This window comes from Triplophysa rosa, linkage group LG8, assembly GCF_024868665.1.
Source record: "Triplophysa rosa linkage group LG8, Trosa_1v2, whole genome shotgun sequence".
NCBI classification, from domain to species: domain Eukaryota; kingdom Metazoa; phylum Chordata; class Actinopteri; order Cypriniformes; family Nemacheilidae; genus Triplophysa; species Triplophysa rosa.
The window spans coordinates 19,681,044-19,702,799 of NC_079897.1; the positions used below are offsets into that span (position 1 = coordinate 19,681,044).

Sequence of the window (21,756 nt, forward strand, 5' to 3'; positions counted from 1 at the left end):
ATCTATCTATCTATCTATCTATCTATCTATCTATCTATCTATCTATCTATCTATCTATCTATCTATCTATCTATCTATCTATCTATCTATCTTAAAATATATATAATAATATGATAGAACATACTTACTGCTCTTTGTAGTCAAGATAAAGTATCCCAAAGGATATTTTAATGTGTATTAAGTTCACAAGAATAATGTATTTAAAGCATAAAATATTGAAAAAAGAAGTTAAAAACACAATGCTGTGTTGAATCCACAGGCTGCCAAGCCAACCCGTTGTATGCCGATGAGCCCCAGTCACAACTGGAGAAGTTGACTGACCGTCTACTGGAGGAACTGAACACTGTGAAGTGTGCGCTGAAGCCCTACATTGAATACGTTACCGAGCCATTTGAGAAGGGTGTTGATTACATAAAGAACCTGGATTCTGAGACGCTAAAGGCCACATTGCTCCAGAGGAGTGAGGAGCTGAGAGGAACCCTGGAGGAGCGCTTGAAGGAGCTACAGGCTCAGCTGGAGCCTTTCACCCAAGAGCTGAAGGAAAAGATGAACCTCTACACCAGAGAGCTGAAGGCCTTTTATGAATTCTATGCCACAGGCAGCTAAACATTTTGTAGACTCTGTCCAAATGAATTAACATTTTTATTCCAAAATCAGAGATGTAGGTGGTCAACACAATTTACTCAAACTGGCCTAAATGTAGTTTTCATCTAAGTATTCGTACTGATAGTGTATCACAGAGAGCTTTAGAAGCATATCTAAACATATATGTCTATTTTATTCTGAATTATCTACATACAATTTCACTGACTTTTATGATCCATAAAACTGGCAACTTTGTATTTGTGGTAGAATGACAGAGATGTTTCATGTAGGAGTTTTTTTCTTTGCAACTAGAGACTTCATTTATCATTTATTAACAGAAAGATTTTGTTAAATTATGAAAGATGTTAATTTCTTAAACAAATAAACCTAATAAATGTATGTAGAAAAAAGAATGCACTCAAGAAGGCTTATTGCCAAAACGTTGTGTTTTGTCCTCCTGGTGAAATACGCAAAATAAATAAATATCAAAAGAATTTGAGTGAGTGTGAATAATGCCTTTATGTAGAAAACTAAACACATGTTCTCACACCATACTAGGCAATTTACAGAAACTAAAATACTGTAAAACAAAATAACACTGTACAAACTTACACTCTGCCCTCTTCAGTATTTAATTTTTCTCTACTGAGTTCATATAGACTTTTTAACCTGCAATTAAACACCACAGCTGAAATCAGCATCTTGTATCAATAAAGAAACTATGCCACTATAGGTCACTTCAGAAAACGTAAGCAATGCTGGTCCAACACTGGTCCAGAAGACCTTCCTGTTTCAGTTTTTTTAACGCTACACGAACGTTTGAACAAAATACCACCAACAAAACATTTATAACCAAATCAAAAACAAATATCTTTAAGATTGAATTATATATGTAAGGTTTAAAAATAAAATACAAATGAAACCGGAAGAGCTTCTGGACCAGTGTTTACATTTTGAGAAGTGGTCTATAGGTAGATTTGTTTTCCTTTCAAATACCAAATTGAAAATCACCTTATCAAGTTTCCTTTTGCCCTAGAAATTCATATAAGTGTAACCTAATTTCCAATTCACACACAATTATTTTCTAAAATGATTTAAAGGTTAAATAATCAGCAATTCTTTGGCTGAACGTCAAACAGACGTGCTGGGCGCTGGTTCCTTAGTGTGATGGCAATTCTGTAGGAATTACTTTGAGTCAGATTAATTTTAGGTTCTGTGCTGTTTTATTCAAATAACAGAAACAGGATTAGTTTTGAAAATAAACTAAGACAAAATAACAAGAAAGCATTTGTGCCGATATGTAGTCAAGATACATCCATGTGATTTCCAAAGACTTTTCGTTTTATGTGATGTGTCAAATCTTATCAGAGAGCGATCAAAGTCTTGTATCATTGCTATTATTAGGTCAAAGGTCCAACTCTGTCTGGTTTCATGTAGATTAAGCATCTCAGATAAATCTAGTCATTAATGAGGGTATTTAAGATTACTCATCTAAAGGAGGTTATCTGGTTTTGGGTTCCCATAAATTAATAAAAAATCACTTCCATGTGTCTATACGCAGAAACACTTAAGAAACCCCCACTGCACACAAATAATGTGACTATAATAGTATTCAAACTAAAGAAAGATTTTAAGGAGATTTTAACTTTTTTAAATTTATTTACATAATGCTGACTGCATATTGATTTATTTGTTTATTTGTTCATTTCGGGGGGGGGGATAACAACAGCTCTTTAAATAATAAACGTATCATACAATTATTTCAATGTATTAGTTGTAAAATTAATTTTCCATGTGCTATCACCATATGTATTGAAATCAGGACATGTTACAGTGTCAGGATGTTAAGTTATGATGTGGAGCGCTCCTGACAGCAAGGCACTACACACTGGACTTTGGGTTTCCACTCCAGCAATCAACTCCTTATGCTGTATAAATACAGATATGAAACAGCTACATCCTCACTTGTTCTTCAGACTGGACAGCGTGGAGACTACAACCATGAAGGTTCTCGTGGTTCTCGCCCTTGCTGTGTTTACAGGTTAGAAATTAAAATTTAAGAAGATTAATATGAATATTTTTTATTGTGAGATGTTTGTGTTATTTTATTCTGTTAATGACTTAAGTGTATATGTAACAATACAGGTTGTCATGCCAACCTTTTCTATGCTGATGAGCCCAAGCCACAGCTGGAGCAGTTGACTGATGCATTCTGGAGTTATGTTGCTAAAGCTACACACACCGCAGAGGAAACCGTCCAGATGATCAGGAATTCACAACTGGGGCAAGAAGTCAAGTAGGTCAAGAACATAAACCTGCTGGACACTGTTGTTAAGAGTGATTTCAAAATATATTTCTGGTGTCCTGACTTTAAATAAAAAACTTTCTTTTTAGTGCTAGGCTGACACAAAGTGCTGATATGGCCAGTGACTATGCCACCACCCTCAGGAAACAGGTAGATCCTCTGACTGAAGAGCTCATGACCAAAATCACCAAGGAGGCTGAAGTGTTGAGGGAGCGTCTGGGTCAGGATCTGATCACAGTGAGAGACAAACTGGAGCCCTATGCCGACAACATCAAGAGTCAAATTCAGCAGAGAGTGGAGGATCTCAGAGCAGCCATGACTCCATATGCAGATTCTCTGGATTCTGAGAGCCTGAAGGCCACTCTTCTCCAGAAAAGTGAGGATCTGAGAGGAAGTGTGGAGCAGAGCGTGAAGGAGCTGCAGGCTCAACTCGAGCCCTACACCGCTGATATCAAAGAGAAAGTAGACCAGCGCCTGCAGGAGTTCCAGAAGACCGTGAGCCCCATGGCTGAGGATCTCCAGACCCAGATTGCTGAGAGAGCAAAGATGGTTCAGCAGAGTCTAACACCCTATGCTGAAGACCTGAAGGAAAAGCTGGACCCCTACGCCCAGGACCTGAAGACTCAGCTCACCTCCCTCTATGAGTCTTTCATCAAGTCCAACTAAATTCTTAAAATCAAATATTTTCTCATGAATGAGAACTGTGACTTCAAAATCTAACAACTCATCCAACTACGCCTAAACAAAAACTGCTTGTCAAAATTAACAATTTGTCCTTCAAAGATCATTGATGGTTTTATGAGTAAAATGTCCTGTATATCTGAGCATATTTATTTAGTCAAGGTTCGGAACTTTATTATATGTGTGTGAAGTTTCTTGCAAGTGTCAATTTTATTTGATTGTGTTGATCAAATAAAAACATCAGCATTTATAAACCAAATTGTTTCGTTTGAATGGTAAAAAATGTGTTACTCATCCATATCAGTACAAACAAGTCCCGTCACAGGCTGGGACAATGTTATCTACCATTGAGTAAAGATACAAGATAAGTGTTGTACAGTCATCATCCCATCTAACACTTAATTGACCCTCTCGAAAAAAATCAATTAATCAATAAACAGGTTTTGTGACATACGTTAATGCTGTGACCTCACACAATACTTTGTGCTTCTATGGTAGTCGGTGCTTTCAAGTTTACAGCCTGACAGATCTATTTGGTTGCTTTGAACTCAATCTTTTGTAAGAAACAGTCCAGGTCAGGAAATTTTATTGTGAAGTAATATCGACAGCAAGGCACTTCCCATTGGACTTTGGGTTTTGATTGCAAAAGTCACCACCTGAGGCATATATAAACTGATATGAAACAGTTATCTACACAACCACATATTAAACAGCCTTGGTTAAATGTGCACCGACAAGTACAGGTATAAACTATAATTTGTTATTTAATAGCACTTTATTATTTGCTTTGCATAATTTTAATAGACTCTTTTTAATTTTAATTTCTTTCCAGGCTAAAACTGAAAAACATGAAGGCTCTTCTGGTCCTTGTAGTTGTATTCACAGGTTACACTTTATTACAAACTATTCTCTCATCTATCTATCTATCTATCTATCTATCTATCTATCTATCTATCTATCTATCTATCTATCTATCTATCTATCTATCTATCTATCTATCTATCATCTATCTATCTATCTATCTATCTATCTATCTATCTATCTATCTATCTATCTATCTATCTATCTATCTATCTATCTATCTATCTATCTATCTTAAAATATATATAATAATATGATAGAACATACTTACTGCTCTTTGTAGTCAAGATAAAGTATCCCAAAGGATATTTTAATGTGTATTAAGTTCACAAGAATAATGTATTTAAAGCATAAAATATTGAAAAAAGAAGTTAAAAACACAATGCTGTGTTGAATCCACAGGCTGCCAAGCCAACCCGTTGTATGCCGATGAGCCCCAGTCACAACTGGAGAAGTTGACTGACCGTCTACTGGAGGAACTGAACACTGTGAAGTGTGCGCTGAAGCCCTACATTGAATACGTTACCGAGCCATTTGAGAAGGGTGTTGATTACATAAAGAACCTGGATTCTGAGACGCTAAAGGCCACATTGCTCCAGAGGAGTGAGGAGCTGAGAGGAACCCTGGAGGAGCGCTTGAAGGAGCTACAGGCTCAGCTGGAGCCTTTCACCCAAGAGCTGAAGGAAAAGATGAACCTCTACACCAGAGAGCTGAAGGCCTTTTATGAATTCTATGCCACAGGCAGCTAAACATTTTGTAGACTCTGTCCAAATGAATTAACATTTTTATTCCAAAATCAGAGATGTAGGTGGTCAACACAATTTACTCAAACTGGCCTAAATGTAGTTTTCATCTAAGTATTCGTACTGATAGTGTATCACAGAGAGCTTTAGAAGCATATCTAAACATATATGTCTATTTTATTCTGAATTATCTACATACAATTTCACTGACTTTTATGATCCATAAAACTGGCAACTTTGTATTTGTGGTAGAATGACAGAGATGTTTCATGTAGGAGTTTTTTTCTTTGCAACTAGAGACTTCATTTATCATTTATTAACAGAAAGATTTTGTTAAATTATGAAAGATGTTAATTTCTTAAACAAATAAACCTAATAAATGTATGTAGAAAAAAGAATGCACTCAAGAAGGCTTATTGCCAAAACGTTGTGTTTTGTCCTCCTGGTGAAATACGCAAAATAAATAAATATCAAAAGAATTTGAGTGAGTGTGAATAATGCCTTTATGTAGAAAACTAAACACATGTTCTCACACCATACTAGGCAATTTACAGAAACTAAAATACTGTAAAACAAAATAACACTGTACAAACTTACACTCTGCCCTCTTCAGTATTTAATTTTTCTCTACTGAGTTCATATAGACTTTTTAACCTGCAATTAAACACCACAGCTGAAATCAGCATCTTGTATCAATAAAGAAACTATGCCACTATAGGTCACTTCAGAAAACGTAAGCAATGCTGGTCCAACACTGGTCCAGAAGACCTTCCTGTTTCAGTTTTTTTAACGCTACACGAACGTTTGAACAAAATACCACCAACAAAACATTTATAACCAAATCAAAAACAAATATCTTTAAGATTGAATTATATATGTAAGGTTTAAAAATAAAATACAAATGAAACCGGAAGAGCTTCTGGACCAGTGTTTACATTTTGAGAAGTGGTCTATAGGTAGATTTGTTTTCCTTTCAAATACCAAATTGAAAATCACCTTATCAAGTTTCCTTTTGCCCTAGAAATTCATATAAGTGTAACCTAATTTCCAATTCACACACAATTATTTTCTAAAATGATTTAAAGGTTAAATAATCAGCAATTCTTTGGCTGAACGTCAAACAGACGTGCTGGGCGCTGGTTCCTTAGTGTGATGGCAATTCTGTAGGAATTACTTTGAGTCAGATTAATTTTAGGTTCTGTGCTGTTTTATTCAAATAACAGAAACAGGATTAGTTTTGAAAATAAACTAAGACAAAATAACAAGAAAGCATTTGTGCCGATATGTAGTCAAGATACATCCATGTGATTTCCAAAGACTTTTCGTTTTATGTGATGTGTCAAATCTTATCAGAGAGCGATCAAAGTCTTGTATCATTGCTATTATTAGGTCAAAGGTCCAACTCTGTCTGGTTTCATGTAGATTAAGCATCTCAGATAAATCTAGTCATTAATGAGGGTATTTAAGATTACTCATCTAAAGGAGGTTATCTGGTTTTGGGTTCCCATAAATTAATAAAAAATCACTTCCATGTGTCTATACGCAGAAACACTTAAGAAACCCCCACTGCACACAAATAATGTGACTATAATAGTATTCAAACTAAAGAAAGATTTTAAGGAGATTTTAACTTTTTTAAATTTATTTACATAATGCTGACTGCATATTGATTTATTTGTTTATTTGTTCATTTCGGGGGGGGGGATAACAACAGCTCTTTAAATAATAAACGTATCATACAATTATTTCAATGTATTAGTTGTAAAATTAATTTTCCATGTGCTATCACCATATGTATTGAAATCAGGACATGTTACAGTGTCAGGATGTTAAGTTATGATGTGGAGCGCTCCTGACAGCAAGGCACTACACACTGGACTTTGGGTTTCCACTCCAGCAATCAACTCCTTATGCTGTATAAATACAGATATGAAACAGCTACATCCTCACTTGTTCTTCAGACTGGACAGCGTGGAGACTACAACCATGAAGGTTCTCGTGGTTCTCGCCCTTGCTGTGTTTACAGGTTAGAAATTAAAATTTAAGAAGATTAATATGAATATTTTTTATTGTGAGATGTTTGTGTTATTTTATTCTGTTAATGACTTAAGTGTATATGTAACAATACAGGTTGTCATGCCAACCTTTTCTATGCTGATGAGCCCAAGCCACAGCTGGAGCAGTTGACTGATGCATTCTGGAGTTATGTTGCTAAAGCTACACACACCGCAGAGGAAACCGTCCAGATGATCAGGAATTCACAACTGGGGCAAGAAGTCAAGTAGGTCAAGAACATAAACCTGCTGGACACTGTTGTTAAGAGTGATTTCAAAATATATTTCTGGTGTCCTGACTTTAAATAAAAAACTTTCTTTTTAGTGCTAGGCTGACACAAAGTGCTGATATGGCCAGTGACTATGCCACCACCCTCAGGAAACAGGTAGATCCTCTGACTGAAGAGCTCATGACCAAAATCACCAAGGAGGCTGAAGTGTTGAGGGAGCGTCTGGGTCAGGATCTGATCACAGTGAGAGACAAACTGGAGCCCTATGCCGACAACATCAAGAGTCAAATTCAGCAGAGAGTGGAGGATCTCAGAGCAGCCATGACTCCATATGCAGATTCTCTGGATTCTGAGAGCCTGAAGGCCACTCTTCTCCAGAAAAGTGAGGATCTGAGAGGAAGTGTGGAGCAGAGCGTGAAGGAGCTGCAGGCTCAACTCGAGCCCTACACCGCTGATATCAAAGAGAAAGTAGACCAGCGCCTGCAGGAGTTCCAGAAGACCGTGAGCCCCATGGCTGAGGATCTCCAGACCCAGATTGCTGAAAGAGCAAAGATGGTTCAGCAGAGTCTAACACCCTATGCTGAAGACCTGAAGGAAAGGCTGGACCCCTACGCCCAGGACCTGAAGACTCAGCTCACCTCCCTCTATGAGTCTTTCATCAACAGAAATTAAATATTGTCACAACTGCGTCTTTTCAAAGACTTTTGCTATTTGCTGCTGATATAATTGAATCTTTGATTCATTTCAGTGTTAAAGTATGCATCTTCACTGTCTGTGATTAACAACTGCACCTGTTCGCAATATGTGATGGAAGTATTTATAAACAGCAATGAAACAAAATGTGAAAAAAAAGAAAATAAAACTTCTGTCGAAAGAAACTAGTGCTCCATTTATTTTAAATACTTGGACATTGGTTACTTTGCTGGTTATAATTGACTACCTCAGTACGAAAATTACAATGGTAGTCAAAGGTGCAGAACGGTTTGCCTTCCTAAATTATTCAAAATATCTCATTTTGTATTCAACAGAACCAAAAAATGATACAAACATTTTCCCTATGGTAGTCAATGATGACCCAGAAATTTGAGTTGCTAACATTTTTCCAAATTTTTCAAACATTTATCCAAAATCTCTGATTTTTAGCCCTCACAAATGCACACATGATCACATGTGAATGTATGGAATGTATCCACTGTAGGTGCTCGGAGACATTGAACATTCAAAGTAAGAAGCCTATTATAAATTCAGAACACGAGTAAACCAGTTTAGTGATAACTGCATGTCCGTTGTGACTTCTACACTATTGTGCAACACATCTGCCACCTAGGGGAAGTTCACCGTAATTCTTCAACAAGTCACTACAAGGTTTACCGTTGAAACTGGCCATTATACTAGTGCCAGGTTAACCTCTAAAATCAGTGCATGAAAACACGTGCCACCAGAACATTCGTAAACACACACAGCCACTAAAAATCATAATAATCCCACACATCTCTGCGGTAGCATGTTGGGAGCTGTCCGTGCAGGTTTGTAAAAGCACCCGTTCTGCTATTTCCAAGAGTCTCCCACACAATCCAGTGAGAACAAAAACAACCTTCATATCCTGAATGCACACAAAGAAGCTCATCCTGCAGCTGCCAAGAGAAATCAATCAGGCATGCCATCATTACCAGGACATTAGTCAATAAAAATCTATTTGTTTACCATATACTGTATAAAAAACACTGCACGGTGGAAACGACCACCAAAACAAAAACAAAACATTGCCTTACACAAATAAAGCCTGTTTTACAGTATTGTTGGCTTGTTTACATGTATTGATTTTTACTGATTTATTACATTTATTTTGAACAGCAATTCAGAAATAGTATGTTGTTGCCTGTTGCATCAATTTTGAGGTTAAAAAGTCATACGGGTCATCTATGAAACATCATTTTGAAAATAAAATGTTGGTCAAGACAGCGATTAAAATGCACTGACAGCTTTTTCTGACAAAAAGCAGCTGAGCTCCCTGTGATCTGGAATGTCTGACTGATGAAAACAATGACTAACGTGGACAAGCTTCCAAAACAACACAAGTGAGTCACAAATAACAGAAAGCAAGACATAAAAAAACTGAACTCAGGTCACTAAAGTTCATTACCACGTACACTGCAGCACTCATGTTTGTTATCTGGGATGAGTTTTCTTTCTATTTATCAAGCCATGGCTGTGGTGTGAAGAGCAGCTTTTATCTTGGGGAGGGGTCAGTGCACAGTTTGATTACTGTACTGAAACACTCAGTTCACTGGACCAAGAAACCTCATTACTCTGATGAGTTGGCCGAGGTTACATGCGTTCACCTTTCACACATTTAAGCAAAAACCACATGGCCCAAAAACAACAATGGCCTTTCGTGAGCTCATGATTAAATCATCTTGCTGAATTTATTTTTGCTTATTTTCAAGAGAATTATTCACTTTCAACCACTTTTACAGTATTAGTATTTAAAATCTGGATAAGTGATATCAAATACCTCTGGTTATTACAGAATGTTAAAAACTGCATTCAACAACTCCTAATAAGAGACCCATGAAAAATGCTTTGTCCAATAGTTGGCACATACAGTATCGTCTTCTTATGAAAAGCACTGTTATCAAAAACAGTCAAAGGAATTACAGAGGGTGCTCTGTGTGGACAGCTTTCATCTATGAATCTATGAACAGGTTGATACAAGAGCAAGAGAATGGTTTGAAGAAGAAAAAAACATGAAACTCCTCTTTTCTTTGGTTCATAAGTCGCCCAACAGATTTAACATGTCTTTTTTCCATCACAGTCTTGAATTTTTTTAACTCTGCCTTACTCACAATTTCAGGAAACAAAACCATGAAAATAGGAAGTATCTTGACATAGAGCATCAGCATTTCGATGACAGACAGACATGACATCAATGCCACCGGTCACACTGACATTATTGTCCCAAAGCAAAGCCCCAAAGCAATATAATTTGTATTTACAATGATCTATTTACCATCTTTTATATCCAAAGCAATCTATAAATACAAAATGCAACAACAAGCGATTTTAAGAGAGAGTAACAAAAGTACAGTTATATTGAGTCTGCAGATAAGAAAAAGTCGGTTGCACTTTATTTTACAGTACGTGTAATAGTTTACTTACAATATACTTAGGCTACCTAAGAAAGTATGGGTAGTATAAGGTAGCTACATGGTATAAGTTTAGGTTTAGGGGTAGGTACCTAGTTATTACCCAGTTATTATATTTAGTGTAATAAGTACGTATGGGAAACAGAACTGTAAAATAAAGTGCTACCAAAAAGTCTATATAAATAATTAAATAAAGTTAACTAATGGCTATCTGTACGAAGAACAATAGCAGAAGCTACTGTAGGCCTATGTACTGTACACTGTATGCATGCATACTTGTGACCCTGGTGCAACAGTGATCCTGCTGAGTCCAATTGCTTTACCAAAGCCAGTTTGTTTGCGGCAGCTGCAGGGGTGAATCAGACAAGGCTCAACAAGATGAAAGGGACAAGTTGGGACAGGAGGCTAAAGATCACTGAATAGGTGGAATCAAAATGTGGGTGATAAGGCTTGTGTTACAAGGAAAAACACAATTACTCAAGGCATTTTGCCCCGACTAAAGATTTAGTGTGACGAAAGAACGGGATCCTGTTCTAACGGGTTGTGATGTGTGTTCAGAATAGACCTGCTGAAGGAAATACACAGACGTATTCACTAAATTTGAGCTCATTTAGAAAAGAACAAGGAAAGATAAACGGCACTATTAGACGTGTCACGTGGAGGGGCACTGGTGTTCAAACGAGGTGAAATCAGCGGTCGTTGTAAATCTGTGATAGGCTATTACATACAGTATGTGTTGCATAATAACATACGCAATACAAACAGTTTGATTAAAAAAACGTTCAAACCATTCACACGACTCATATATTCTAATAGAAATACAGAACGTCTCCCTACATGTGTTTTTCTTGGTATTGTTATTACCGAGAAGGCTAATCCAAATGGCTTTATAAAGATGCTAATAGGGTTCATCCATGGCGATAACCATCACTGTTGGCGCCTGCATGTAGCCTAAAGTTCGGGTCATCTGCAGACTGTTGTCCATTTGATCAAGTAGGTTTTGTCCTAAAGAAACAAAGACGCCTTTTAAATGCTCCATCCGAAAAGAAAGCGTAGGTTTTACCCTTAAAGGCGTGGTTGTGATTAGGTAAACCTAAAAATAAAATAGTTCAAATAAACAAATAATAAATATCATGTTATAATAGAAGCAGAATGTTTATTAAAAAAAATTAAATGCGTTTTAATTGTAAATTTGAATAGCCTTTACCCTTAAAAAGAATTTACGTTACTGTAGTAAAAGTCTAATTTGTTATTTTTTTCGGATGAAAAGTTTTGTTACCATAGACAATAGCGTATTTGTGGCGGTTTTAAAATACTACAGTAGGATAAACTATACTAGCCTACTTTATTTCCCCGTAGTTCTACATGTTTAACCCCGTGAACTCCAAAATAGCTTTAATAATATGTGAAGGGTGATATGCTCTTTAAAGCTTCATTAGGGGCTTAATAAAATTGTGCAATGCATCTCCAACTGGTGCGAGAAGATGCGGACTTCGCACACTTGTAGATGCGTGGGATGATGATGATGCGAACAAAGGATGAATCACGTGGCAGCGATTGTGAGTCCCGGGACTGTATATAAGACCTGACACAGCGACTCTCTCCACACGGACAAAACACTCTTCTCAGGTGAGTAAGCTCGATCTGAACTATTGCGGTAGCTTGTGACTAGAAAGTATAAATGCGTTTGAAAAAAATGTTATTGAATAAATGATCACCAAACAGTCTTCCGAGTATTGAGAGGCTTGGGTTAGTTTTAAATGTTAAATAATCTTTCGGGATTCACATGTCAGTTTTGACCACAGTAATTACAATGAAAGATCTAAGATACAAAGTTTATGATAAAGACAATTACTTGAATAACTTTGCGGGTTATTATTGATGTTTAAACGACGTTTCTATGTAGGACAGATCAAGTTTCTTGGTTTAAGATGCATTTATTTTTCTGTTCTGATCTTTCTTCAGGTGCACTTGTATGTCAATCAAAATGAGGGCTCTGGCAGTGATCTTTACTCTGGCGGTCATTACTGGTATGAAAAAAAAACTTTCACTAAGGTTTAAGTTTAGTTTTGGATACATTGTTAATGCACAATAGACAGTTCTGTTTTTAGCACATCTATACCAACCACCACATTGTTTCATTATGCATAAAATCATTGCCAATGACTATTGGCTCTCCTTTGTGTATAATTTTAAATGATCATGAAGTTCACGTTGTTGGCACCTCTTTGCAGGCTGCAATGCCCGTGTTCTGTTTCAGGCCGACGCCCCTCAGCCCAGATGGGAGGAGATGGTAGAGAGCTTCTGGACGTACGTAGCAGAGCTCAACACACATGCTGATGGTGTGGTACAGAACATCAAAAGCTCTCAGCTCAGCAGAGAGCTTGAGTAAGTTTACAAAAAAAACTAGTTAAAACAACCACATATTCGCAATCTTACATTTGAATCATCGCCATCATTCCTGGCTGTCTGTTTTGCAGCACCCTTATCACTGACACCATGGCTGAGCTGAACTCGTACACTGACAATGTTCAAACCCAGCTGGCTCCATACACCTCTGATGCTGCCGGTCAGTTGAATAAAGATCTCCAGCTCCTGACTACCAAACTGCAAACTGACATGACCGATGCCAAGCAACGTTCCACCCAGTACCTGCAAGAGCTGAAAACCATGATGGAGCAGAACGCAGATGATGTGAAGAACCGCGTCAGCACCTACACCCGCAAACTGAAGAAGCGTCTGAACAAGGACACAGAGGAGATCCGCAAGTATGTCCATCTGTCCCGGGTTTTAAGGTAGAAAGAATTTAAAATAACAACACATTTGGGTTAACACTCTTCTTTTATCCTTGCAGCACCGTGGCAACCTACCTGGGTGAGCTGCAGTCTCGCGCTTCCCAGAACGCAGATGCCGTGCAGGACCGCTTCGAGCCCTACGTGAGCCAGGTCCAAGACAGTGCCAACCAGAAACTGGGTGCCCTTAGCGAACTGATGAAGTCCCAGGCCCAGGAAATGAGCGAGCACCTGGAGGTTCAGGCCGGAGCTCTGAAAGAGAAGCTCGAGCAGACCGCCGAGACCCTGCGCACTTCCCTGGAGGGACGCGTGGACGAGCTGACCAGCCTCCTCACCCCCTACTCAGAGAAGATCCGTGAGCAGCTGCAGATGGTCATGGACAAGATCAAGGAGGCCACAGAAGCTCTTCCCGCTCAGGCTTAAGAACTCTGTACACTCATCTAAACACCAAACAGAAAGATTATCTTTTGTTACTGAAATGTGCTTTTGTGGTAGGCTTAGGAGTACAGGACTCGAATAAACTACTGGTGTCCATCATTGGACGGATAAATAACTCACCACGTTGACTTTTATCAGTATTAACCCACTGTCTCATTATCTATGTTCAATAAATGTCTTTCATTAGCATAGAAAGTAGAGAAATTTTATGATGAATCAACTTCTCTGTGGAAGTTAATAGGTGATGTTTCACAGCTGATGTGGCCAATATGGCACGTACTGTATTGAAATGAATAATCAAAATGTGCCTTCACTGTTCAAAATAAATCACGAGAATATATGCAGAGATAAGCTTTGTTAGCTACATCTCCAAATATTTTACTATGCATGTTTTTGTCCACAGCTGTTCGAATTTGTTTACAATAAATGTGTGTCCTACTACACAAGTGATTTACCTTTTGATTCTTGCCAAAATGATTCTCTTCATGAGAAACACACAAAACATCTTAAAAACAACCAAACAAAAAATGAAAAAATCTAATATAAAGGAAACAGAAATTGAATCATGTTTCCTTTATTTTACAGATAATATACCGTACATAAATGCTCAGACAAAAAGTTTTTTGTCTTTTCTGTCCACTCACCTCTAATCATTTTAATAACATCAGGCTAAGAAATCAGTCGGGGTAAAACATGTACTACTTAATACAACCACTCTGGATACAGGCCTGTAATATGAGTTGGGAACTTAATTCACAAAAAGCAGTGACCATGAATTATAGTTCAATCCAAAAGGCATGTTTCGACAAAGTCCACTTTAGTCTTATAATTCCAGGGTTTAGTGCATTAAGGCTAGACTGATCCACCTTTCATTTGCCCTCACAAATAAATTACAGTAGAACGTTTATACATCCATCCCCTCACTCGCCCATGCTTGACTTGAGATAACTGTCTTGCATGTCTCTGCCTCCTGCATTCACAGGGAGACTTGTGTGGGCAAGAATAATCTCTGGTTCACATCTATCCATCTCCTGGATGTCTTAACTCTTTCAACAAAAGTTTTGCTAAGGTTGCATTGTTAACTTCATTTTGTGTTTTTTTGTGTGTGTGTGAGCAATAATCAACTAGGTATAAATAAGGAGGAATTCAATCATATATCTGAATCACCTACACATTATTGTGTGTTGATGGGGAAATGTAGCAAATAACACAAAATAATATTGCAGAAACAAGTTCAAACTGTCTGAACTTATAGAATACTTTAAACAACTTTCTAACAGAATGTTAAAGATGAAGATTTGTTGAATAAAAGGCTTTCCATTTAACTGAATTACGATTTAAAGATGACATATTAACAACTATTTCATGTTGTTTAAATTATTTAAAAAAAGAAAGAACATATTTACCCACCCTTTAGTCGCCTTTGACAAAAAAACATCTCATTCTTTCTTCAACTTTCATACTGTGAAACTTTAGTACTTTCATAAGCCTAAAGTAAGATAAACAAAGAATTTAGTGCATTTGCTGTACATCAAAACCATTGCCTAGGACAGGGGTCTCCAACCTTTTTGAAAACGAGGGCTACCTGAAGAGATAAAATAATCTAGAGGGCTACTTGTTGATAACAACTTTTTCCATACACAGGACCAAATGGAGTTTTCGTTCACATATTTTTGCACTTGAATATATTAAAGCTTAAAACACATGCTAATAATAACATTTTCATGACGATATAGTCACATATTCGTCAACAGTCCTGAGCATTATTGTAGAGCCCTGTGTTTGGCGGGCACCTTACAGAGATCATGTGGGCTACCAGTATGTTTGAGACCACTGGCCTAGGATATAATATAGGATATCCTCTTGAAACTACTCCACATTTAAAATTTGTCAATGCCAGGATTGTATACAGGTAGCACAGTTTTGTTTGTGTCTGGATCAAGGGTACTGTTCTCACTCCATTATAATTGTGTCTTTCTTTTGCCATTTTGCTATTCAATGTCAAGTTGGACATGTTGAGATCTGCATCCAAATTCCATTTGTTTATCTGTAGGTCTGCTGTGTAAAGGTACGTGCTGTGCCTGTGGTTATATTCACTGTTTTTTTGTCTTTTTAATCTTTGCCATCTTGTGTTTGTTATCCAGAAGCATTACTGTGCACACAAACTAGACAAACAAAATAAGACTTAACACATTTGAAAAGAACACCAAACACACAGTATAAGCTTTGTTGCATACATATTGCCAGTAGATGCCACCCTTCCTCTGTCTGTCTTAAATATTTTTATTTTCAGATATTATCAGTACTAATGCTTCACAGGTTATTACAGTATTGTTTCTGCTGAATTCCTAACTTATTTTGCATTGGGAAAAAATGAGGGATGCACGATAAATTATCAGCCATATCGGTATCGGCCAATACCGATAACATTAAAAATCACCATTTATCGGCCGATACCGATATGGCTGATCATTTATCGTGCATCCCTCATTTTTTCCCAATGCAAAATAAGTTAGGAATTCAGCAGAAACAATACTGTCAAGGGGGCTTAAGAACAGAATCAGTAAAGCCTGTGAAGCATTAGTACTGATAATATCTGAATATAAAAACATTTATGACAGACAGAGGAAGGGTGGCATCTACAGGCAGTATGCATGCAACAAAGCTCATACTGTATGTTTGGTGTTCTTTTCAAATGTGTTAAGTAATAAGATTTAGGCCGATATATTATAGCTTGATGGTTAAAGAATCTTGAACTAGTGTAAAGTAAGCTTGGTACATGCTTTTCAGGGGGGTAAAGAGAACTAACGGTCACCTTGTTTTCTGCAGTGAATGTTTTCAAATAAAAGCAGTTGTCCACTTTTTGTCTTTTGTTTCAGTCTTATGAAATTTTATATTAATATCTAGATACTGTATATCGGCAAATATATCGGTTATCGGCTTCCAATGCCAAAGAATTATCGGTTACCGTTATCGGCCAAAATGTCTATATCGGTGCATCCCTAGAATTTTTTTAATGGGAATGTAGATTTACTTAAATCATTAGTTCACAAACATCTAAGGATCTTATTCACAAAACAGGAGCCGAATGGAAAGCCATTTAAAGAAAAAGAAAGAACGAAAGAAAAGATTGCATAACAAGCATCTTCACTCTGAAGAGTTATGTCATAATCTTGGTTACTCCCTATTTTCTAAGTAAAAGGCTCTTTCTCTTCATAAAGGCTGAATGGATGTGCTGATTTGTATGTTGTGATTTGTGTTGTCTTGAGCGAATGGTTTTCTGATGAAAAAATCTTCCAGATTTCATATATAAATGTTTGCTTAAAGATAATCTAAACGATTCTGTAAAAGTTTTAAAACAGAAAATGTTTCTTCAGTTGCACACTTTATTTAGTGCCAGTTTATATATGAGAACAAAACAAGCAGTATTTTAAACGTCAAAGCACAGCATCTTTAATACACTTACACTTTGCATTCCAATTGCAATGTATTTCACACATCTTGTCTCAAAGGTCAACAAAGAAGCTGAAATGGCACAGCATGCTACCGACTTGACAAGATTCATTCATTCCCAACCAAATTAGATGACTATGGGCCATCTTTAACAGCTACAAGAAAGAGATGGTATGTTATGCATGCATGAGCAGTAAATAGCCGAGCAGTTAGCAATGTGGGATTATTTAAATAGCTGTAGACAAATGGTTTTAAGCTTTGAGTCTGCTGTACAAATCATGGTTAACAGTCACAAAGTAAATATCTCAACCATAACCCCCCTCACCACCACAGACTTTTCATCTTCAAATGTGACAAGTGAGGTAACTGTAGTTCACTCTCTCTTGTTGTGATTCCACACAATGTCCTTGTTTGCATGGAGTCTCACTTCCCTTCTTTTAAGTCTAGACGCTTGCAACATTTGCCGTAGTCAACTTTTAAGCTAAACATTTCCTTATCAAGATCATGTCTTTTAATAGATGTGGCGCATTACTATGCAAAGAAAAAGGGCCCTGAGATAAGAATAAAAAACAGCTGAAAATTTAAAAAGAACTGCAATGAAAGCTGCCCACACTGTGTTGGACTTTAGGTCACTGATGACAAAGTTCAAAGCCTTGGTTATTGTGATTGTATTTTAAAACAACAATTTTTTGATATAGCCTACAATAAGCCTATACGAAATTTATTGGAGAAAAATAAATACTCTGTATATGTTATAGAATACAAAAGCATTAATAAAAGACATGCATGCGTTAGATCAATAAAGGGTAATAAAGGTTATCAGATCTGATCATCTTGCTGACCTAGATCAGTAAAAATCCAAAGGTGGTTATAATACAACTGTTGCGTCAGAGGTTAACACATTCCTGCATCTCTGTTGTGCTTGGAGTGTAAGGACTAACTTATGTAACTATTTAGATAAACAATCTTAAATACTTCAAGTCTCTTTATATGACCTAATGATGTGGCTAATCAGGTCAAAGACCAACTTCAACATGACAGAGATCTGTGTACAACCTTAACAGCAGGGCAACTTTTAGATTTATAGGTCTTCATACAATTTAGGATTATTAATATTATGGATCTTTGTTTTTAAATCCCTGATGATAAATGGACATTGCATGATCAAACGTATTAACATCTGCACCATTATCATTGTTTTAATAGTTGTTATTGTGACTGATATTGCTGTTTCAAAGGTTACTGATACCAGGATCCACTTTGGGTACACAATGAATTTATATATCTTATTATATTATTCAACATCTGGCACATTTTATGCAGTTCTACAACATTTTTACCATTAAGCAACTCTAATGTTTGCAGTATAACAACAAACAGAAATCAAAACAACGCACCTGCGTGGACCCTAAGAAAAGCGCAGGAGGTCTTATACTAGGTCAGAGGTGATGTTTTCATTCGACGTCAGCTCTGTAGAGCTATAAAGAGCCCGCGTTCATCTGTGAGCCATTACAATCTCAACTCAACTCTCTTGAGGACTGCAAGAAAGGTATGAGCACTTACATTTGAAAAAGTTTTTGTTTTTATCAGCACTTTATTTACAGACCATGTAGCGAACAGCGCATGAGTGACACTATAGTAAAACAAATTTTAGTTGGTTGCGCTCTGCAAGTAAAGAACAATAATCAGTATTTTGGCGACATCTAGACGTTATGGCTTGGCATCGTCGGAAGAATGTTAAGCTTTTTAGATATTCTCTAAAAAAGAAAAACATAGATTGGTTACAGGGTGATGTTTTTAACAAGAAAATGAACGCAAATGTAAAAATCAACGAACGTCTTATTTTTTCCAACATATAGCCCAAGTAACGTATGTTTCCCACATGTCGTATATTTTATTTAATTATCTGCCTTTTTCATGTAATACATAATTATATTACATTTCATTGTTTCTGAAATTGCTACATTCTGAACAGCGAAGTGTAGACAAAATGTCTTTGTGTGCATTAAGTTACGTAGGCTGTCACATTTTTATCGAACCATTTCAAAGACGACATGATCATTGAGCACGATCTTTGGCTTTTTTAAGTCGTTTAATTTACCCTGTGTTACAGGACGAATTGGAAAGATGAAACTGTACCTCGCTGCAGCTGTGTTGATGCTTGTGCTGGCCGCACACACAGGTAACTTGCTCTGACCATACTGCACATCCGATTTCAGTTTAAAACAGTCGTTTGTCACAGTCAATAAAAATACAATAACTTACAATTAAAATGTAAACAGAGGCCCAGGAAGAGCCAACACTGGAGCAGCGTTTCGCCAGCTTCCACAGCCAGGTGAAGGAGATTGCTGATGACCTGACACAGAAGACCAAAAACACCTTTGACCAAATTGAAAAAAGTGAATTTGCTGTCAAAACCAAGTAAGATTGTCATATTTATACCCATGAAATATTTTTATTAAATATGTGCTTTTTAAACCCATTTTAAGATATTAATGTGCTATACAGTTATAAACGCACATATTTCTAATTGGGCATTGTGTTTTTGTCTCGACAGGAACTGGTTTACTGAGCAGTTTGAGAAGGTGAAGCAGAAAATGTCCGAAAGCTTCAATTAATAAAAAACAGCGCCCCACACTCTTCATAAAACTTCTTTGTGTCAATTGGCGCAAAGGTTACAATGAGCTGTCCTCATCTGCGTGTCATTTGTGTAATCTGTACAATAGTTCATGTTTTGTGGAATGTTGGTAAATATTCTGGAGAAATCTAAAAATAAATTCAGGATTTTTTCCCCAAATGAATAAACAGTAAAATAGTATTAATTGTTTTTGTGTCATTTGCAAGATTCATATTTGACATTGTGTTCACATAAAGAAAGTTAAAGGTTATTACACCTGACAACGAAATACTGAATAAATTATTTTTCATATTGCAACCTACACAAATATGGAATCCAGAGCCTACCAATAGTAAATAACAAATGAATAACAAAACAAATTAGCAAAGATATGTAAAAATACATTAAATAAATAAATACAGTTATTTATTCATTTATTTATTTCCGTATGTTTGCATATATTGCAAATTTATTTAAGTATTTTTTATTTTGGCTCTAATAAATGCTGAGGTTTAGAAGACTTGAAAGTTTAAGGCTTCAGGAAAAGTACATCAAATTTATTTAAAAATGTGTTACATTTTATATTTTATTTTTATATTATATACTCAGTTTAAGAGAGAGTAAGTCATTAGTCAAAATAACTGTTGGTACATTTGTTTTGAATTCACTTTAAATAGTCACACTCATTACACAAATGTCAATCATAGTAACAATCAACAATAATTCTTTAAAGAAAAGAACTTATGACAAGCAACTAACAATTAGAACAACAACAGCATAAAGTCAGTAAAAGAGTAATCCAGTTTTTAACCACATTTCACATGCTGCAGTGCATACTGGGATTATTATTTTATCAGTCCAGACAACAAAATAATCTTTGTTAGCGTCATGTTTAGACTAACCTTATCGCCTATAAACAAAATAATAAACTCCCCCTACAAAAACCATTTCCTCTAGTTACTTTATTACCTTTGTTGAAGGACATTTTGAAGTCAGATTATTTACAGTGTTCAGGATACCCATACCTAAAATATATATACACATTCAATACAGTGTTATAGAGCATGGTGCTATAAAAACCAAGATCACGGTTTTGATCTCAAGTGGATGAACACACTGATAAAGAAATACTGTAGTATAGCCAGAAAGTTTCTTAGCACAGAAGTGTCTGCCAAATGTGTAAATGTAAACATACCTGTATGTACACACAACTAGAGGTCAACAACCTTCCACCATCAGGCCACATCAGGCTAAAGTCACTGTTTGTCCTCTGTTAATGATCAGTACATTCATGATTAATTTGAACCTCTCAGGTTAAGTGATAACATGCTATCTGACCTCTTTTCCTAGAATTACATTCCGTTACCAAATGTCTCTAGAATGAAAGTGAGAAATAAACAGCATTTATGTTGGTTATGCTTGTTTAAGGTTAAAACAATGTAAACTGTTTAATGTGGATGATCATATTATCTTAAATAAAAATATATATAATTGCAAAAATATTATTCAGGTATTAACAAAATAGTGTAACAGATGTACATTCTTAACAACAGCACATTACAATTTTAACATGCCATTTATCAATATATCATATATCTTGTAATCATATCTATTTTATACATTAATCCAATATAAGCTCCCCCCCCCCCCATACACACAAAACTAAAAATGTGCTGCAACGGTTTTGAAAAAAAATGTTTAAAAAAGACAAATGGCTTTGTGCCCACCCCACTCTGATCCCAAATGGTTCACATAAGATTTCCTCAAACACACAACCCATAAACAGGACATTAAATGCCATTTTAGTCAATTGAAACATTTATTATTAATAGTAAAAAGATTTGTGGACAC

At 36.3% G+C, this 21,756-nt stretch overlaps 4 protein-coding genes and 1 pseudogene across 4 annotated transcripts; all 5 read left to right on the forward strand.

Moving 5' to 3' along the window:
* Window positions 1-606, forward strand: part of LOC130558381 (apolipoprotein A-I-like) — a 5,327-nt pseudogene extending 4,721 nt beyond the window's left edge.
* Window positions 607-2,554: 1,948 nt separating this feature from the next.
* Window positions 2,555-3,556, forward strand: LOC130558091 (apolipoprotein A-I-like). The gene is made up of 3 exons (XM_057340326.1): window positions 2,555-2,626; window positions 2,731-2,881; window positions 2,980-3,556. Exons 1-3 carry the CDS (start codon window positions 2,587-2,589, stop codon window positions 3,554-3,556), a joined length of 768 nt encoding a protein of 255 aa, XP_057196309.1. The 5' UTR covers window positions 2,555-2,586.
* A 3,455-nt stretch (window positions 3,557-7,011) lies between these two features.
* LOC130558353 (apolipoprotein A-I-like) lies at window positions 7,012-8,131 on the forward strand. Its single transcript, XM_057340727.1, has 3 exons — window positions 7,012-7,201; window positions 7,306-7,456; window positions 7,555-8,131. The coding sequence occupies exons 1-3, from the start codon at window positions 7,012-7,014 to the stop codon at window positions 8,129-8,131; spliced, it is 918 nt and encodes a 305-aa protein (XP_057196710.1).
* A 4,038-nt stretch (window positions 8,132-12,169) lies between these two features.
* apoeb (apolipoprotein Eb) lies at window positions 12,170-13,951 on the forward strand. The gene is made up of 5 exons (XM_057340728.1): window positions 12,170-12,234; window positions 12,571-12,635; window positions 12,840-12,993; window positions 13,086-13,373; window positions 13,460-13,951. The coding sequence occupies exons 2-5, from the start codon at window positions 12,581-12,583 to the stop codon at window positions 13,818-13,820; spliced, it is 858 nt and encodes a 285-aa protein (XP_057196711.1). The 5' UTR covers window positions 12,170-12,234; window positions 12,571-12,580; the 3' UTR covers window positions 13,821-13,951.
* Window positions 13,952-18,774: 4,823 nt separating this feature from the next.
* Window positions 18,775-20,106, forward strand: apoc1 (apolipoprotein C-I). The gene is made up of 4 exons (XM_057340540.1): window positions 18,775-18,837; window positions 19,402-19,470; window positions 19,571-19,709; window positions 19,846-20,106. The coding sequence occupies exons 2-4, from the start codon at window positions 19,416-19,418 to the stop codon at window positions 19,904-19,906; spliced, it is 255 nt and encodes an 84-aa protein (XP_057196523.1). The 5' UTR covers window positions 18,775-18,837; window positions 19,402-19,415; the 3' UTR covers window positions 19,907-20,106.
* Window positions 20,107-21,756: the final 1,650 nt, after the last annotated feature.